The 16,864-nt window shown below is 54.0% G+C and overlaps 1 protein-coding gene across 1 annotated transcript; it reads right to left on the bottom strand.

Moving 5' to 3' along the window:
• Positions 1–4,370: 4,370 nt before the first annotated feature.
• On the bottom strand, positions 4,371–15,821 carry LOC147086807 (synaptoporin-like). The gene is made up of 5 exons (XM_085978322.1): positions 15,804–15,821; positions 14,855–14,979; positions 8,449–8,647; positions 7,038–7,229; positions 4,371–6,026 (listed from the first exon to the last, which is right to left on the bottom strand). The coding sequence occupies exons 1-5, from the start codon at positions 15,819–15,821 to the stop codon at positions 5,691–5,693; spliced, it is 870 nt and encodes a 289-aa protein (XP_085834448.1). The 3' UTR covers positions 4,371–5,690.
• Between the last annotated feature and the right edge of the window lie 1,043 nt (positions 15,822–16,864).

The following is a 16,864-nucleotide window of genomic DNA, read 5'->3' as shown; positions in this document are numbered from 1 at the left end:
GAATTCCCTCCCTAAACCTCTCCACCTCTCTCCTCCTTTCAGACGCTCCTTAGAACCGACCTCTGTGACCCAGCTTTTGGTCGCTGGTCCCTAATATCTCCTTGTGGCTCAGGGTCGAATTTTGACTGATTTACATTCCTGTGAACAGTTTACTATGTTAAAAGGTGCTGGATAAAGGCAGGTTAAGACGTACAAATAACAGGAGATGCAAGCCAGTGATTAGAATATAATCCCATTTTAATTGAATTAAATGTGGAATTCACAATATACATTTGTTTTTAAACTATGCAATAAATATTCTCATTACAACAAACAACATGGGCATGACATTCTGCACAAGAAAAAACTGCTCAAAAACACACAATTCCAGTTTTTATTGATATTTATATATACGTGTATGGATAACCCAGAAAGACACTTTTTTTTTATTTATACCCTCAGATCGTGGAAAGGGTTGGCTCAGGGTCGCGAGGGGGGTGGTGGGAAAGGATTCACTTCGAGGGCGGTGAGGAAAGGAAGTGGGATTAATTGGACATCTCTCTCTCTCTCGAAGAGATTCCGCCTTTCCAATTACGACGCTAGGAGGCCACAGTGGAAAGAAAAGTGGGCGGGCGGGCGGGCGAGCGAGCGAATTGCGGCAACTTTCTGTGCAGAGGGAGAATGCGCAAGGACGGTTCCTGGCCGTCTTTGCGCAAGACTTCTTAGCTCTAATTTGTACTTTACGGTTTATACAGTGCAGTTCTCTTTGCCGTCACTAATACTAAGTGAACAATGTGACTGTGTGATTAGCATCTTTAATTTCAGCCTTTTATTTTTGTCATATATCAATGACACGCCCACTTGCTCTGTCATTTAATGGCACTGCTTACATCAGTTGCATTCATTGAATGCTGGATTAACGTGCAACTGACTGGAACATTGATCAGATTAGGCTGCAATGTGCTGGTGGTACCCATTTGGCGCCTGGGTGTCCCGACTCACCCCTCCAAGTGCTGACGCTGTGGGCTCTGGCAGTGGGTCAGACAATCGGCGCCTCTCCCTGCAGAATGTCCCTTCGCTTGTGAACAAGGCCCCCAATCAATTCAATTTTTATTGGTCATATATGCAGCAGACGTGTGTACTGCACAATAAAATGTTGATTTGTTACGAGTCCTCCAAACATTGGAATAAATATGACATGACATAATAATAAAACTAATAGAAATACAGTATTAATAAATAAAACAGTAATAAATAATAATAAATTATTCGTTCAGGAGTCTTATGGCCTGGGGGTAGAAGCTGTTTCGAAACCTGCTGATACGAGACAGTATGCTTCGGTGAAGGTGCATGCGGGCCAAGCTCCAATCAGGAGGCAGGAATGAATTGTGCACGAGGCTGCCATGTGTATTTTAATGTATAAAAATGTAGTGTTTGCTGCAACAGTTTGAAGAAGTCTGGCTAAAGACGGAGTAGACTGTCTCCCCAACGGGGTAATAAAGACAACTTGATTATTGAACTGAAAGCCTTGTGTCGAGTGCTGGTTTAAAATACTCCACAACAGTCTCGCTTTTGTTAGTGTGTTCTTTTTTTAACCGCCCCCCCCCCCCCCCCACTCGCTGTTTTGGGGTTCGGCTCCCGCGGGATCAAGGCCGACACTCTGAACCCCAAAGTTGCTCACGGTGGGGGGGGGCGGGGGGGCGACGCTCTGGGAATAGAGAGGCAGGCGGGCGAGCAGGGAATTTAAATGCACAGTCGATGCTGGAGGCACGGAGTCCATTCCCACGCCCAGCCGAGTTCCTCATCTCGGCCTTTGCTCAAGGTCATCAGTCGGAGAGGTCGGGGGGGGTCAAGTGCCCAGGCGACGAGGAAACTGCGGGAGTAAGGGACAGAAAGAAAGAGACTGCCCTAGCGACACGCTGAACCAATTCTCCTCACAGACCGCGGGGTTATTTGGGATCGGTACAAGAGCACGGGGGACAAAGCCTTTATTACACGCAGTGCCTATTTAAAAACCACCCACAAATTTGGGCAGGTTCACTTTTACACTAGAGACACGAATAAAGAGCAGAGAAGAGTCACTGGGCTTAGCCGGGTTAGTGGGGGCGGGGGAAAAGCGTCTTCTCAGGTACAGAGTAAAGGTCCCTCTACACTGTCCCATCAAACACTCCCAGGGCAGGTACAGCACGGGTTAGATACAGAGTAAAGCTCCCTCTACACTGTCCCATCAAACACTCCCAGGGCAGGTACAGCACGGGTTAGATACAGAGTAAAGCTCCCTCTACACTGTCCCATCAAACACTCCCAGGGCAGGTACAGCACGGGTTAGATACAGAGTAAAGCTCCCTCTACACTGTCCCCATCAAACACTCCCAGGGCAGGTACAGCACGGGTTAGATACAGAGTAAAGCTCCCTCTACACTGTCCCATCAAACACTCCCAGGGCAGGTACAGCACGGGTTAGATACAGAGTAAAGCTCCCTCTACACTGTCCCATCAAACACTCCCGGGGCAGGTACAGCACGGGTTAGATACAGAGTAAAGCTCCCTCTACACTGTCTCATCTTGGATGGAGAGGGGGGGTGGGGGGAAAGGGCCAAGCACAGTGATTCTGCTAACAGCGCCGAGAAATCTTTACTGCGTAGAAATAAGATACAAAACACCAGATTCAGACGGGAGCCGAACGGAGGAGGATTAGAAAAAAAGATTAAAACAGTCACAATAAGCACAGAATTCAAATACGCTTCCGATGACACCAGGCGGCCCAGGTTTTTAGACCTACAATTGTATATTATATTTACACATTCAAAAGGAGGGTCGCACTCACCCACATGTTCCGACTCCCTCCTGTCGCCCTCGGTTACCGGGGGGAAGAGACGCTCAGCAGGACCTGCCAGAGGGTGGGGAGGGGTTGGATCGGGATCGCCTCACCCGGACAATATAACCCGCACTGCTTTCCCGAACCGCCAGGCCCAAATTGGCGGGCTATTCGACCGAGGAGGCGGCGCGGCCCAACCCAGGACTCCGCCCCACCCGTTCCCCGCGGGCATTTTACAGCAGAGGCGATCGGAGAAGTCATCGCGGGGGGGGGGGGGGGGCGACAAGACCTCGGTTGAAGGTTTCTTCTCCCCCCACCCCGCCAACCACAGGCGAGGCGTGGAGGGCGAAGCCCCTCATTGCCGAATAGTGCATCTTACAGGACAGAGCAGATATCGCCGAAGAATTCTCAAGGGGCTCTCGGCCACTGAGTGTCCTACACACGTTAAAACAGATCCATAAATTATATTAAATTCATAACTCTACCAGTAGTGCGATGAGAGGGTCTCGGCTCTAAAGCTTGCCCTGGTATCGACAGCAGGTACTGGGGGGGGGGGGGGGGGAGAAAGAGAGAGAGAGGGGGAGCGAGAGAGCGAGAGAGGGGGAGCAAGAGAGAGGGGGAGCGAGAGAGAGGGGGCGAGAGAGAGAGAGAGGGGGCGAGAGAGAGAGAGAGAGAGAGAGAGGGGGCGAGAGAGAGAGGGGGCGAGAGAGAGAGAGAGGGGGCGAGAGAGAGGGGGCGAGAGAGAGAGAGAGGGGGCGAGAGAGAGAGAGAGGGGGCGAGAGAGAGAGAGAGGGGGCGAGAGAGAGAGAGAGGGGGCGAGAGAGAGGGCGAGAGAGAGGGGGGGAACGAGAGAGAGAGAGAGGGGGCGAGAGAGAGGGAGAGGGGGCGAGAGAGAGAGGGGGCGAGAGAGAGAGGGGGCGAGAGAGAGAGGGGGCGAGAGAGAGAGGGGGCGAGAGAGAGTGGGGGCGAGAGAGAGAGGGGGCGAGAGAGAGAGAGTGGGGGCGAGAGAGAGAGGGGGCGAGAGAGAGAGGGGGCGAGAGAGAGAGGGGGCGAGAGAGAGAGGGGGCGAGAGAGAGAGGGGGCGAGAGAGAGAGGGGGCGAGAGAGAGAGGGGGCGAGAGAGAGAGGGGGCGAGAGAGAGAGGGGGCGAGAGAGAGAGAGAGGGGGCGAGAGAGAGAGAGAGGGGGCGAGAGAGAGAGGGGGCGAGAGAGAGAGAGGGGGCGAGAGAGAGAGAGGGGGCGAGAGAGAGAGAGGGGGCGAGAGAGAGAGAGGGGGCGAGAGAGAGAGAGGGGGCGAGAGAGAGAGAGAGGGGGCGAGAGAGAGAGAGAGGGGGCGAGAGAGAGAGAGGGGGCGAGAGAGAGAGAGGGGGCGAGAGAGAGAGAGGGGGCGAGAGAGAGAGAGGGGGCGAGAGAGGGGGCGAGAGAGAGAGAGAGAGGGGGCGAGAGAGAGAGGGGGCGAGAGAGAGAGGGGGCGAGAGAGAGAGGGGGCGAGAGAGAGAGAGAGAGGGGGCGAGAGAGAGGGGGAGCGAGAGAGAGGGGGAGCGAGAGAGAGGGGGGTGAGCGAGAGAGGGGGAGCGAGAGAGGGGGGGGTGAGCGAGAGAGAGAAACGAGGTAGAGAGGGGGAGCGAGAGAGGGGGTGAGAGAGAGAGAGGTAGCGAGAGAGGGGGGGAGCGAGAGAGAGGGTGAGAGAGAGAGAGAGAGGTAGCGAGAGAGGGGGGGAGCGAGAGAGAGGGAGCGAGAGAAACGAGTTAGAGAGGGGGAGCGAGAGAGGGGGTGAGAGAGAGAGGTAGCGAGAGAGGGGGGGAGCGAGAGAGAGGGAGCGAGAGAAACGAGGTAGAGAGGGGGAGCGAGAGAGGGGGTGAGAGAGAGAGAGAGAGAGAGAGAGAGAGAGAGAGAGGTAGCGAGAGAAACAAGGTAGAGAGGGGGAGCGAGAGGGGGTGAGAGAGAGAGAGAGAGAGAAACGAGGTAGAGAGGGGGAGCGAGAGAGGGGGTGAGAGAGAGAGAAACGAGGTAGAGAGGGGGAGCGAGAGAGGGGGTGAGAGAGAGAGAGGGGGGTGAGCGAGAGAGGGGGAGCGAGAGAGAGGGGGGTGAGCGAGAGAGAGAAACGAGGTAGAGAGGGGGAGCGAGAGAGGGGGTGAGAGAGAGAGAGGTAGCGAGAGAGGGGGGGAGCGAGAGAGAGGGTGAGAGAGAGAGAGAGAGGTAGCGAGAGAGGGGGGGAGCGAGAGAGAGGGAGCGAGAGAAACGAGTTAGAGAGGGGGAGCGAGAGAGGGGGTGAGAGAGAGAGGTAGCGAGAGAGGGGGGGAGCGAGAGAAACGAGGTAGAGAGGGGGAGCGAGAGAGGGGGTGAGAGAGAGAGAGAGAGAGAGAGAGAGAGAGGTAGCGAGAGAAACAAGGTAGAGAGGGGGAGCGAGAGGGGGTGAGAGAGAGAGAGAGAGAGAAACGAGGTAGAGAGGGGGAGCGAGAGAGGGGGTGAGAGAGAGAGAAACGAGGTAGAGAGGGGGAGCGAGAGAGGGGGTGAGAGAGAGAGAGAGAGGTAGCGAGAGAAACAAGGTAGAGAGGGGGAGCGAGAGAGGGGGTGAGAGAGAGAGAGAGAGGGAGCGAGAGAAACAAGGTGGAGAGGGAGGGGAAGAATAAGGAGGAAGAGAAGGTGGTGATCAAAGGGGAGCGAGAGATCACCTAGAGTGCCCTCCGCTGGAACGTGTGGGCGTGTGCTTGCAATCCCGGCCGAGGAGACAGTCGGACAAGGCCTGCGAAGCCCCCGGCAGTCGAACAGCCCAGCGACAGCGGACACCGGGGCCCGGCGGAACCCGTACCCCAGCGAGAGTCACCGGCTTAAGGGGAAGGAGGAGAGCGAAATGGGTAGAGGTTGGGCGGGGGGCAAAGAAAGGGAGGGGAATTACATCTGATTGGAGAAGGAGGTGGGGGCGGGCTGCCCGTAGCTCCCCTGTTGGCCATAGCTCTGCTGCTGTTGCTGTTGCTGCCCGAAGTCGCCCTGCTGGGGGTAGGCCTGTTGGTTGTATTCCGGCTGGTAGCCTCCTTGCTGGCTGTAGCCCTCCTGCTCGTAGTGGGGCTCCTGGTTGTACGACTGCGGCTGGCTGTAGGGCTCTGGGCCGCCCGGCAGCTTCTCTTCGGCGGGTCCGGGGTGCTTGGCGAAGGGGGCGGTCCACCCGGTCTCCTTGAAGACGAACCACACGTTGCCGCCCCACAGGATCAGGTTCAGGAAGCCGAAGACCTGGAGAGTGAAAGGCGCCAGAGGTCAGCCCGGCGGTTCGTTGGCCTCAGTATCGCTGGCTCGGGTGGAGTGGGGGGGCGAGGGAGCGATATACCACCCCCCACATAATGTGGAAGTCAGGAGAGGGGAATTTGGCTCGGCCGCGATGCCGGATGCAGTTGAATAGCCAGCCAAAGTGAGCGCCAAAGCTCTACCCTTTTGTAGAGGGGGGTCTCGCTATTAGGGACCCCTTTTATAGAGGGAATCTCGCCATCAGGAACCCCTTCCATCGAGGGAGTCTCGCCATCAGGGACTTTATAGAGGGAGTCTCTCCATCAGGGACCCCTTTTATAGAGGGAGTCTCCCCATCAGACCCCTTTTATAGAGGGAGTCTCCCCATCAGGGACCCCTTTTATAGAGGGAGTCTCCCCATCAGAGACCCCTATAACAGAGGGAGTCTCCCCATCAGGGACCCCTTTTATAGAGGGAGTCTCCCCATCAGGGACCCCTTTTATAGAGGGAGTCTCCCCATCAGGGACCCCTTTTATAGAGGGAGTCTCCCCATCAGGGACCCCTTTTATAGAGGGAGTCTCCCCATCAGGGACCCCTTTTATAGAGGGAGTCTCCCCATCAGGGACACCTTTTATAGAGGGAGTCTCCCCATCAGGGACCCCTTTTATAGAGGGAGTCTCCCCATCAGGGACCCCTTTTATAGAGGGAGTCTCCCCATCAGGGACCCCTTTTATAGAGGGAGTCTCCCCATCAGGGACCCCTTTTATAGAGGGAGTCTCCCCATCAGGGACCCCTTTTATAGAGGGAGTCTCCCCATCAGGGACCCCTTTTATAGAGGGAGTCTCCCCATCAGGGACCCCTTTTATAGAGGGAGTCTCTCCATCAGGGACCCCTTTTATAGAGGGAGTCTCCCCATCAGGGACCCTTTTTATAGAGGGAGTCTCTCCATTAGGGACCCCGCTTAATGGGCAGCGTAGAGTGGCCCCAGAGCTCGCCGCGGCCTGAGCAGCGCGATCTTACCACGGAAGTGTTCAAGCCGGACATGACGGGATCCTGCAGGGCTTTGCAGGTGTTCTCTTTCTCCTCGCAAGCCCCGATCAGCTCGACGATCTCGTCGGGGTCCGTGGCCGTCTTGACGTCCGCCAGTCCCTTGGCCCAGGCGGAGGAGCTGACGAGCCAGAGGAACGCAAAGACCGCCGTCACCACAAAGTCCTGCCCAGAGAGAGAGAGAGGAGAGAGCGAGACCGTGACACACTGCACAATGGAGCTCGAGGTGAGATACATCAGGCTCTCCCCCGCTGGGAGACCAACACTCCATCATTAGCTTGAGTACAAAGAAATAAAGACTCCCATTTCTCCAGCGCCTTTCACCACCTCGGGACGTCCCAAAGAGCTTCACAGCCAATGCAGGACTTTTTTTGAAGTGTGGTCACTGTTGTAATGTAGGAAACGTGGCAGTCAATTTGCGCACAGCAAGATCCCACAAACAGCAATGTGATAAATGACCGGGTCATCTGTTTTTAGTGATGTTGGTTGAGGGATAAATATTGGCCCCAGGACACCAGGGAGAACTCCCCCCTGCTCTTCTTCCAATAGTGGCCGTGGGATCTTTTACGTCCACCTGAGAGGGCAGTCTGGGCTTCGGCTTAATTACTCATCCAAAAGACGGCACCTCCGACAGTGCAGCGCTCCCTCAGTACCGCCCCTCCGACAGTGCGGCACTCCCTCAGTACCGCCCCTCCGACAGTGCAGCGCTCCCTCAGTACCGCCCCTCCGACAGTGCGGCGCTCCCTCAGTACTGCCCCTCCGACAGTGCGGCGCTCCCTCAGTACCGCCCCTCCAACAGTGCGGCGCTCCCTCAGTACCGCCCCTCCGACAGTGCAGCGCTCCCTCAGTACCGCCCCTCCGACAGTGCGGCGCTCCCTCAGTACTGCCCCTCCGACAGTGCGGCGCTCCCTCAGTACCGCCCCTCCGACAGTGCGGCACTCCCTCAGTACCGCCCCTCCGACAGTGCGGCGCTCGCTCAGCGCTGCCCCTCCGACAGTGCGGCGCTCCCTCAGTACCGCCCCTCCGACAGTGCGGCGCTCTCTCAGTACTGCCCCTCCGACAGTGCGGCTCTCCCTCGGTACTGCCCTTCCGACAATGCGGCGCTCCCTCAATACCGCCCCTCCGACAGTGCGACGCTCCCTCAGTACTGCCCCCCGACAGTGCGGCGCTCCCTCAGTACTGCCCCTCCGACAGTGCGGCACTCCCTCAGTACCGCCCCTCCGACAGTGCGGTGCTCCCTCAGTTCCGCCCCCCGACAGTGCGGCGCTCCCTCAGTACCGCCCCTCCGACTGTGCGGCGCTCCCTCAGTACCGCCCCTCCGACAGTGCGGCGCTCCCTGAGTTCCGCCCCTCCATCGTGAGACCCGACCGCGGAAGCCACTTACGATCATGGGACCTTTGTTGTTCTCGCGGTATTTGGTCTGAAAGAAGATGTAGACCACGGTGGCCGCGGCGGAGTAGAGGAAAGCGAAGACGGCGATGGTGACGAAGAATTCCGCCGACGAGGAGTAGTCCCCGGTCAGGAAGTACCGATCGGACTTGTCGCCTCGGCAGGTGGGCGCGTCGAAGTAGACCTGGTGCAGCCTGTTACCGAGGAAGCGGATCCGAATCAGTCGCGGGCACACAACTAACTCTCAAAGGTATTATTCTGCTGTTCACGCGTCGGGCCCGTTAAAGGCAGAGAGTCATATGCTGTTAAGTAAGCACTGGGTGAGCTCTCTCCAAGCACTGTCGTCACGTAACGCTGTCGTCACGTAACGTCACTGCACGGTGTGTGGGAGGAGACAATACCAGATTGACAGAGGGAAGGGGAGGAATAAAAAGAATTTGCATTTCTCCAGCGTCTTTCACCACCTCGGGACGTCCCAAAGCGCTTCACAGCCAATGAAGGACCTTTTTTGAAGTGTGGTCACTGTTGTAATGTGGGAAACGCGGCAGCCAATTTGCGCACAGCAAGCTCCCACAAACAGCAATGTGATAAATGACCAGATCATCTGTTTTAGTGATGTTGGTTGAGGGATAAATATTGGCCCCAGGACACCGGGGAGAACTCCCCCCTGCTCTTCTTCCAATAGTGGCTGTGGGATCTTTTACATCCACCTGAGGGGGCGGACGGGGGCCTCAGGTTTAACGTCACATCCTGAAAAATGGCACCTCCGACAGTGCGGCGCTCCCTCAGTACCGCCCCTCCGTCAGTGCGGCGCCCCCTCAGTACTGCCGCTCCGACAGTGCGGCGCTCCCTCAGTACTGCCCCTCCGACAGTGCGGCGCTCCCTCAGTACTGCCCCTCCGACAGTGCGGCGCTCCCTCAGCACTGGCACCGGGGGAGTGGATTATGGGGCTCGAGTCTCTGGAGTGAGAGCTCGAATCCACGACCTTCTGAGTCAGAGGGGTGCAGAGCGAGATCCAATGAGCTACAGATGACACTCTGCACAACATACTGATCTCCCGTAGTGCTTTTCTCGGTCAGTCAAGGCTGAGTGCTGCTCTGGGTGACATGGAGTTGGGAGGACAAGTGATAACTGGACCAGGGCAGCAGAATGCAGATCACTCCCCATTTTAACACCATACATTCTGTCCTCATTTTTACACCCTACCCGGGTATTGCATCATTAAATAACAAGAGGGTCGGTCTGTGCGGAGAAGTGTCTAAAAGGTCCTAAATGCTGAATATAGGGAGTTAGGAGGTAAATTAAAAAATAGGACCTCAAAGGTAGCAATCTCAGTGCCACGTGCTAGTCAGAGCAGAAATAGAACGATATTTCAGATGAATACGTGGCTAGAAGAATGGTGCAAGGGGGAGGGATTCAAATTCCTGGGACATTGCAACTGGTTCTGGGGGAGGTGGGACCAGTACAAACTGGACGGTTTGCACCTGGGCGGGACCGGGACCGATGTCCTAGGTGGAGTGTTTGCTAGTGCTGTTGGGGGAGGGTTTAAACTAAAATGGCAGGGGGTTGGGAACCTGTGCAGGGAGACAGAGGAAAGGAAAGCAAGGTTAGAAACAAAAGACTGGAAGGAGAAAAGCAAAAGTGGAAGGCAGAGAAATCAAGGGTGTAAATCAAACATGGCCACAGTAAATAATAATTCTAAAAGGACTAAAAGTGTTAAAAAAACAAGCCTGAAGGCTTTGTGTATAAATGCGAGGAGCAGTCGTAATAAGGTGGATGAATTAGCTGTGCAAATAGATGTAAACAGATATGATATAATTGGGATTACGGAGAGATGGCTCCAGGGTGACCAAGGCTGGGAACTCAACATCCAGGGGTATTCAATATTCAGGAAGGACAGGCAAAAAGGAAAAGGAGGTGGGGTAGCATTGTTGGCTAAAGAGGAGATTAACACAATAGTAAGGAAGGATATTAGCTCTGATGATGTGGAATCTGTATGGGTAGAGCTGAGAAATACCAAGGGGCAGAAAACGTTAGTGGGAGTTGTATACAGACCGCCAAACAGTAATGCGGAGGTTGGGGATGGCATTAAACGGGAAATTAGAGACACGTGCAATAAGGGCACAGTAGTTATCATGGGTGACTTTAATCTACACATAGATTGGGCTAACCAAATTAGTAACAATACCGTGGAGGAGGAATTCCTGGAGTGTATACGGGATGGTTTCCTGGACCAATATGTTGAGGAACCAACTAGAGATCAGGCCATCTTAGACTGGGTATTATGTAATGAGGAAGGATTAATTAGCAATCTTGTTGTGAGAGGCCCCTTGGGGCGGAGCGATCATAATATGGTAGAATTCTTCATTAAGATGGAGAGTGAAGTAGTTGACTCAGAGACTAGGGTCCTGAATTTAAATAAAGGAGACTACGATGGTATGAGGCGCGAATTGGCTCGGATGGATTGGGGAACGTTACTTAAAAGGGTTGACGGTGGATAGGCAAAGGCAAACATTTAAAGATCGCATGGATGAACTACAGAATTTGTTCATCCCTGTTTGGCATAAAAATAAAACAAAAAAGGTGACTCAACCGTGGCTAACAAGGGAAATTAGGGATAGCATAAGATCCAAGAAGAGGACATATAAATTGGCCAGAAAAAGCAGCAAACCTGAGGATTGGGAGCAGTTTAGGATTCAGCAAAGGAAGACAAAGGGATTAATTAAGAGGGGGAAAATAGAGTATGAGAGTAAGCTTGCAGGGAACATAAAAACTGACTGTAAAAGCTTCTATAGATATGTAAAGAGAAAAAGATTGGTGAAGTCAAGCGTAGGTCCCTTGCAGTCAGAATCAGGGGAATTTATAATGGGGAACAAAGAAATGGCAGACCAATTAAATATATACTTTGGTCTGTCTTCACAAAGGAGGACACAAAAACTCCCAGAGATGTCAGGGAACATAGGGTCTAATGAGAGGGAGGGACTGAAAGAAATCAGTATTTGTAGGGAAATGGTGTTAGGGAAATTGATGGGATTGAAGGCCGATAAATCCCCAGGGCCTGACATTCTACATCCTAGGGTACTTAAGGAAGTGGCCCAAGAAATAGTAGATGCATTGCTGGTCATCTTCCAAAATTCCAGAGACTCTGGAACAGTTCCCATGGATTGGAGGGTAGCTAATGTTACCCCACTGTTCAAAAAAGGTGGTAGAGAGAAAACAGGGAATTATAGACCGGTAAGCCTGACATCGGTAGTGGGGAAAATACTAGAGTCCATTATAAAAGATGTAATAGCAGAGCACTTGGAAAACAGCGACAGGATCGGACAAAGTCAACATGGATTCACAAAAGGTAAATCATGCTTGACTAATCTACTGGAATTTTTTTGAGGATGTAACTGGTAAAATAGATAAGGGAGAACCAGTGGATGTGGTGTATTTGAACTTTCAGAAGGCTTTCGATAAGGTTCCGCATAAGAGATTAGCATGCAAAGTTAAAGCACATGGGATCGGGGTAAGGTACTGACTTGGATAGAGAACTGGTTGGCAGACAGGAAGCAAAGAGTTGAAATAAACGGGTCTTTTTCCGAGTGACAGGCAGTGACTAGTGGGATACCGCAGGGATCGGTCCTAGGACCCCAGCTATTCACAATATATATTAATGATCTAGACGAGGGAACTAGATGTAATATCTCCAAGTTTGCAGACGACACAAAGCTGGGTGGGCGTGTGTGCTGTGAGGAGGATGCAGAAAAACTCCAATATGATTTGGACAGGTTGGGTGATTGGGCAGATGCATGGCAGATGCAGTATAATGTGGACAAATGCAAGGTTATCCACTTTGGTGGCAAAAACAGGAAGGCAGATTATCTGAACGGCAATAGATTGGGAAAAGGGGAAGTACAAAGAGACCTGGGTGTCCTTGTGCACCAGTCGCTGAAGGTAAGCATGCAGGTGCAGCAGGCGGTTAAGAAGGCAAATGGTTTGTTGGCCTTCATAGCGAGAGGATTCGAGTACAGGAACAAGGATGTCTTGCTGCAGTTGTACAGGGCCTTGGTGAGACCACACCTTGAGTATTGTGTGCAGTTTTGGTCGCCTTATCTGAGGAAGGATGTTCTTGCCATGGAGGGAGTGCAGCGAAGATTCACCAGACTGATACCTGAGATGGCAGGAACGACGTATGAAGAGAGATTGGGTCGATTAGGCTTATATTTGCTAGAGTTTAGAAGAATGAGGGGGGATCTCATTGAAACTTATAAAATTCTAACAGGACTAGACAGACTAGATGCAGGAAGGGTGTTCCCGATGGCCGGGGGAGTCCAGAACCAGGGGGTCACAGTCTAAGGATAAGTGGTAAGCCATTTAGGACAGAGATGAGGAGGAATTTCTTCACCCAGAGAGTGGTGAACCTGTGGAATTCTCTACCACAGAAGGCAGTAGAGGCCAATTCATTAAATATATTCAAGAAGGAGTTGGATATATTTCTTAAGGCTAAAGGGATCAAGGGATATGGGGAGAAAGCAGGGACAGGGTACTGAATTTGGATGCTCAGCCATGATCTCATTAAATGGCGTAGCAGGCTCGAGGGGCCGAATGGCCTACTCCTGCTCCTATCTTCTATGTTTCTAATGTTTCTGCACCAGAGGTGGAGGAGGTGCAACAGCGCCACCGCTGGCAGGAGGGTGCAATTACAGCGTGACAAGTCGACATAGGAAATTACCATTATAAATGGGGACGTGGGAATAGATGAGGGCAAAAAAAGTCGGCACACAAGTGCATCAGGAGGAACGCGAGGTTTCTGGAGATGGGAAGACTTTCAGAGAGCTGACACGGGCCCCATGGGCCGAGCGGCCTCCTTCAGTGCTGTAGAATTCTACGATCGTCTAGGAAAGCACGTGACAAGGAATCGAAGGCAAATGACACAGCACATTTCGAAAGTGCCTTCCTGTGCGCTAAAAACTCTGTAGTTAACAAAGCATTTGGGATCCTTGGCTTTATTAACCAAGGCACAGAGTGCAAAAGGAAGGACGTTAGGCTCAACCTTTATAAATCACTGGTTAGGCCTCAGCTGGAGTATTGCGGCCAATTCTGGGCACCGCACTTTAGGAAGGGTGTCAAGGCCTGGGAGAGGGTGCAGAGGAGATTGACCAGAATGGTCCCAGGGATGAGGGACTTCGGTGATGTGGAGAGACTGGAGAAGCTGGGATTGTTCTCCTTAGAGCAGAGAAGGTTAAGAGGAGATTGACCAGAATGGTCCCAGGGATGAGGGACTTCGGTGATGTGGAGAGACTGGAGAAGCTGGGCTTGTTCTCCTTGGAGCAGAGAAGGTTAAGGGGAGATTGACCAGAATGGTACCAGGGATGAGGGACTTCAGTGACGTGGAGAGACTGGAGAAGCTGGGGTTGTTCTCCTTAGAGCAGAGAAGGTTAAGGGGAGATTGACCAGAATGGTACCAGGGATGAGGGACTTCAGTGACGTGGAGAGACTGGAGAAGCTGGGGTTGTTCTCCTTGGAGCAGAGAAGGTTAAGGGGAGATTGACCAGAATGGTACCAGGGATGAGGGACTTCAGTGATGTGGAGAGACTGGAGAAGCTGGGATTGTTCTCCTTGGAGCAGAGAAGGTTAAGGGGAGAATGACCAGAATGGTACCAGGGATGAGGGACTTCAGTGATGTGGAGAGACTGGAGAAGCTGGGATTGTTCTCCTTAGAGCAGAGAAGGTTAAGGGGAGATTGACCAGAATGGTACCAGGGATGAGGGACTTCAGTGATGTGGAGAGACTGGAGAAGCTGGGATTGTTCTCCTTAGAGCAGAGAAGGTTAAGGGGAGAATGACCAGAATGGTACCAGGGATGAGGGACTTCAGTGATGTGGAGAGACTGGAGAAGCTGGGGTTGTTCTCCTTAGAGCAGAGAAGGTTGAGAGGAGATTTGATAGAGGTGTTCAAAATGACGAGGGAGTCTAGACAGAGTAGAGAGAGAGAAACTTCCTATTGGCGGAAGGGTCGAGAACCAGAGGACACAGATTTAAGGTGATTGGCAGAAGGTCCAAAGGCGACATCAGGAAACACTTTTTTACGCAGCGAGTGGTTAGGATCTGGAATGCACTGCCTGAGAGGGCGGTGGAGGCAGATTCAATCGTGGCTTTCAAAAGGGGATTTGGATAAGTACCTGAAGGTTAGAAAATTGCAGGGCTACAGGGTAAGGACGGGGCGGGGGGCAGGAGTGCCCTTGCAGAGAGCCGGCACGGGCTCGACAGGCCGAATAGCCTCCCCCTGCTCCTATTTCTGATGCTCTTGTATTTTGAAAAGTGTTCCCGGGGTGAGGGGAGGCAAGACAGGGACAGGGGACGCACGCGCGTTTTCAACGATACTTGGTACTCGCATCGCGATGGTGCGGTAACGTACCTGAACGGATATTCAAACTGCGCCTTGATGTTGAGGTCGCTCTCGCTCCTGTTGCCGCACTCGACACTGAGACGGAACTCCCCCGAGTAACTGCCACAAGTTGCGAAGGCGAAGATGGCGAAAATCTGCGAGCGACAAAGAGAGACAGCGAATGAGACTCCGTCCCACACTTCAGAACACTGGGAGAAAGTACGGCCCTCCGTCCTGCCCCTCCGACAGTGCAGCGCCCCCTCATTGCTGCCCCTCCGGCAGTGCGGCGCTCCCTCAGTACCGCCCCTCCGGCAGTGCGGCGCTCCCTCAGTACCGCCCCTCCGACAGTGTGGCGCTCCCTCAGTACCGCCCCTCCAACAGAGCGGCGCTCCCTCAGTACTGCCCCTCCGACAGTGCGGCGCTCCCTCAGTACCGCCCCTCCGGCAGTGCGGCGCTCCCTCAGTACCGCCCCTCCGACAGTGCGGCGCTCCCTCAGTACCGCCCCTCCGGCAGTGCGGCGCTCCCTCAGTACCGCCCTCCGACAGTGCGGCACTCCCTCAGTGCCGCCCCTCCGACAGTGTGGCGCTTCCCTTACCTCTCGCGCATCCCCCCAATTTCCATCGCTCCGCCATTGGCGACCGCGCCAGGGCCCCCGAGCTCTGGAATTCCCTCCCTAAACCTCTCCGCCTCTCTCTCCTCCTTTAAGACGCTCCTTAAAACCGACCTCTTTGACCTAAGCCTTTGGTCGCCTGTCGCTAATATCTCCTTACGTGGCTCGGTGTCAAATTTTGTCTGATTTACGCTCCTGTGAAGCGCCTTGGGACGTTTTCCTAAGTTAAAGGCGCTGGATAAATACAAGCTGTTGTTGACGAGAGAAGCATTCATTCATTCAAAATGCATGATGAAGGGAGTGTGTGTTTAAATATGACGCACTCAGTCACAGCCGATCGCAGTACGAGAGAAATAACATTGAACTCACCGGGGCAAATATCACCATACACATTTAAAGGAGCGTTAAGCCTCTGGGGGGTCACCCCTCGCGCGGTCTAGTGGGCGGACAGGAGCAGACACATTCCCGCGGGACAGTGGGGGAAAAGGCTGCTTCGCGGGGTGGAGAACCCAATCCGCGGAAGGAGAATGCCTCCCTGGGCTCTGTCCTCTTGGTGCCGGTGTCCTTGCCCGAGCGCCAGTCCCCAGCACTGTGCCCGCCGGCTGTGCGGGGGAGGCTGGGCGAGTGTTGGGAGGGCTGGAGGTTAACCCTCGCTGGCCCAGGGAGAATTCTACAGCTCTGTCTCTCTCTCTCTCTCTCTCTGTTTGTCTCTCTCTCACTCTGTCTGTCCGTCTGTGTCTCTCTCTCTGTCTGTCCGTCTCTCTCTCTCTCTCCGTCTGTGCGTCTCTCACTCTCTCCGTCTGTGCGTCTCTCACTCTCTCCGTCTGTCACTCTCTCCGTCTATGCGTCTCTCTCTCCGTTTGTGCGTCTCTCACTCTCTCCGTCTGTGCGTCTCCCTCTCTCCGTCTGTGCGTCTCTCACTCTCTCTCCGTCTGTGCGTCTCTCACTCTCTCCGTCTGTGCGTCTCCCTCTCTCCGTCTGTGCGTCTCTCACTCTCTCCGTCTGTGCGTCTCTCACTCTCTCTCCGTCTGTGCGTCTCTCACTCTCTCTCCGTCTGTGCGTCTCTCTCTCTCTCCGTCTGTGCGTCTCCGTCACTCTCTCTCCCTCTCACTCTCTCTCTGTGTCTCTCAGACACATTTGCCGTCACCATGTCAGTGTTTCAGTCTCTGTCCCTCTGCGCACAAGCTACTCCTTCAACTCTAATCGGAATCTTCTGTTGCGGCAGCGATTTATTTCTCTCTCTCTCTCTCTCTTCCTGCAAACGCCCCACGATCGTTCCCTGGGGTCGGTGCAGTTTGAGGGGCTCGGCCTCGGGCTTTACGAAGGAGGTGGGAGGAGCGGGGTGGGAAGGGAAAGGGAGGATCAAAACCATCCAGGATTCCCTCTCCTCGGCACGGTGCCACTGATGCACGGGGCGCGGGAAAGGATCG

The sequence above is a fragment of the Somniosus microcephalus genome, unplaced genomic scaffold, assembly GCF_052327205.1.
Source record: "Somniosus microcephalus isolate GS21.2 unplaced genomic scaffold, FLI_Smic_1.0 unresolved_chr7, whole genome shotgun sequence".
Lineage (NCBI taxonomy): Eukaryota > Metazoa > Chordata > Chondrichthyes > Squaliformes > Somniosidae > Somniosus > Somniosus microcephalus.
Note: the sequence above shows the minus strand (reverse complement) of the source record. Positions and strands in the feature narration are given on the sequence as shown.

Bases quoted from the DNA above. Each gene is read 5' to 3' on its own strand.
- LOC147086807 (XM_085978322.1), bottom strand. The intron at 7,230-8,448 runs GTAAGTGGCTTC...CTCTCTGGGCAG, and splicing joins ACAACAAAGGTCCCATGATC to GACTTTGTGGTGACGGCGGT. The intron at 6,027-7,037 runs GTAAGATCGCGC...TTCACTCTCCAG, and splicing joins CCGGCTTGAACACTTCCGTG to GTCTTCGGCTTCCTGAACCT.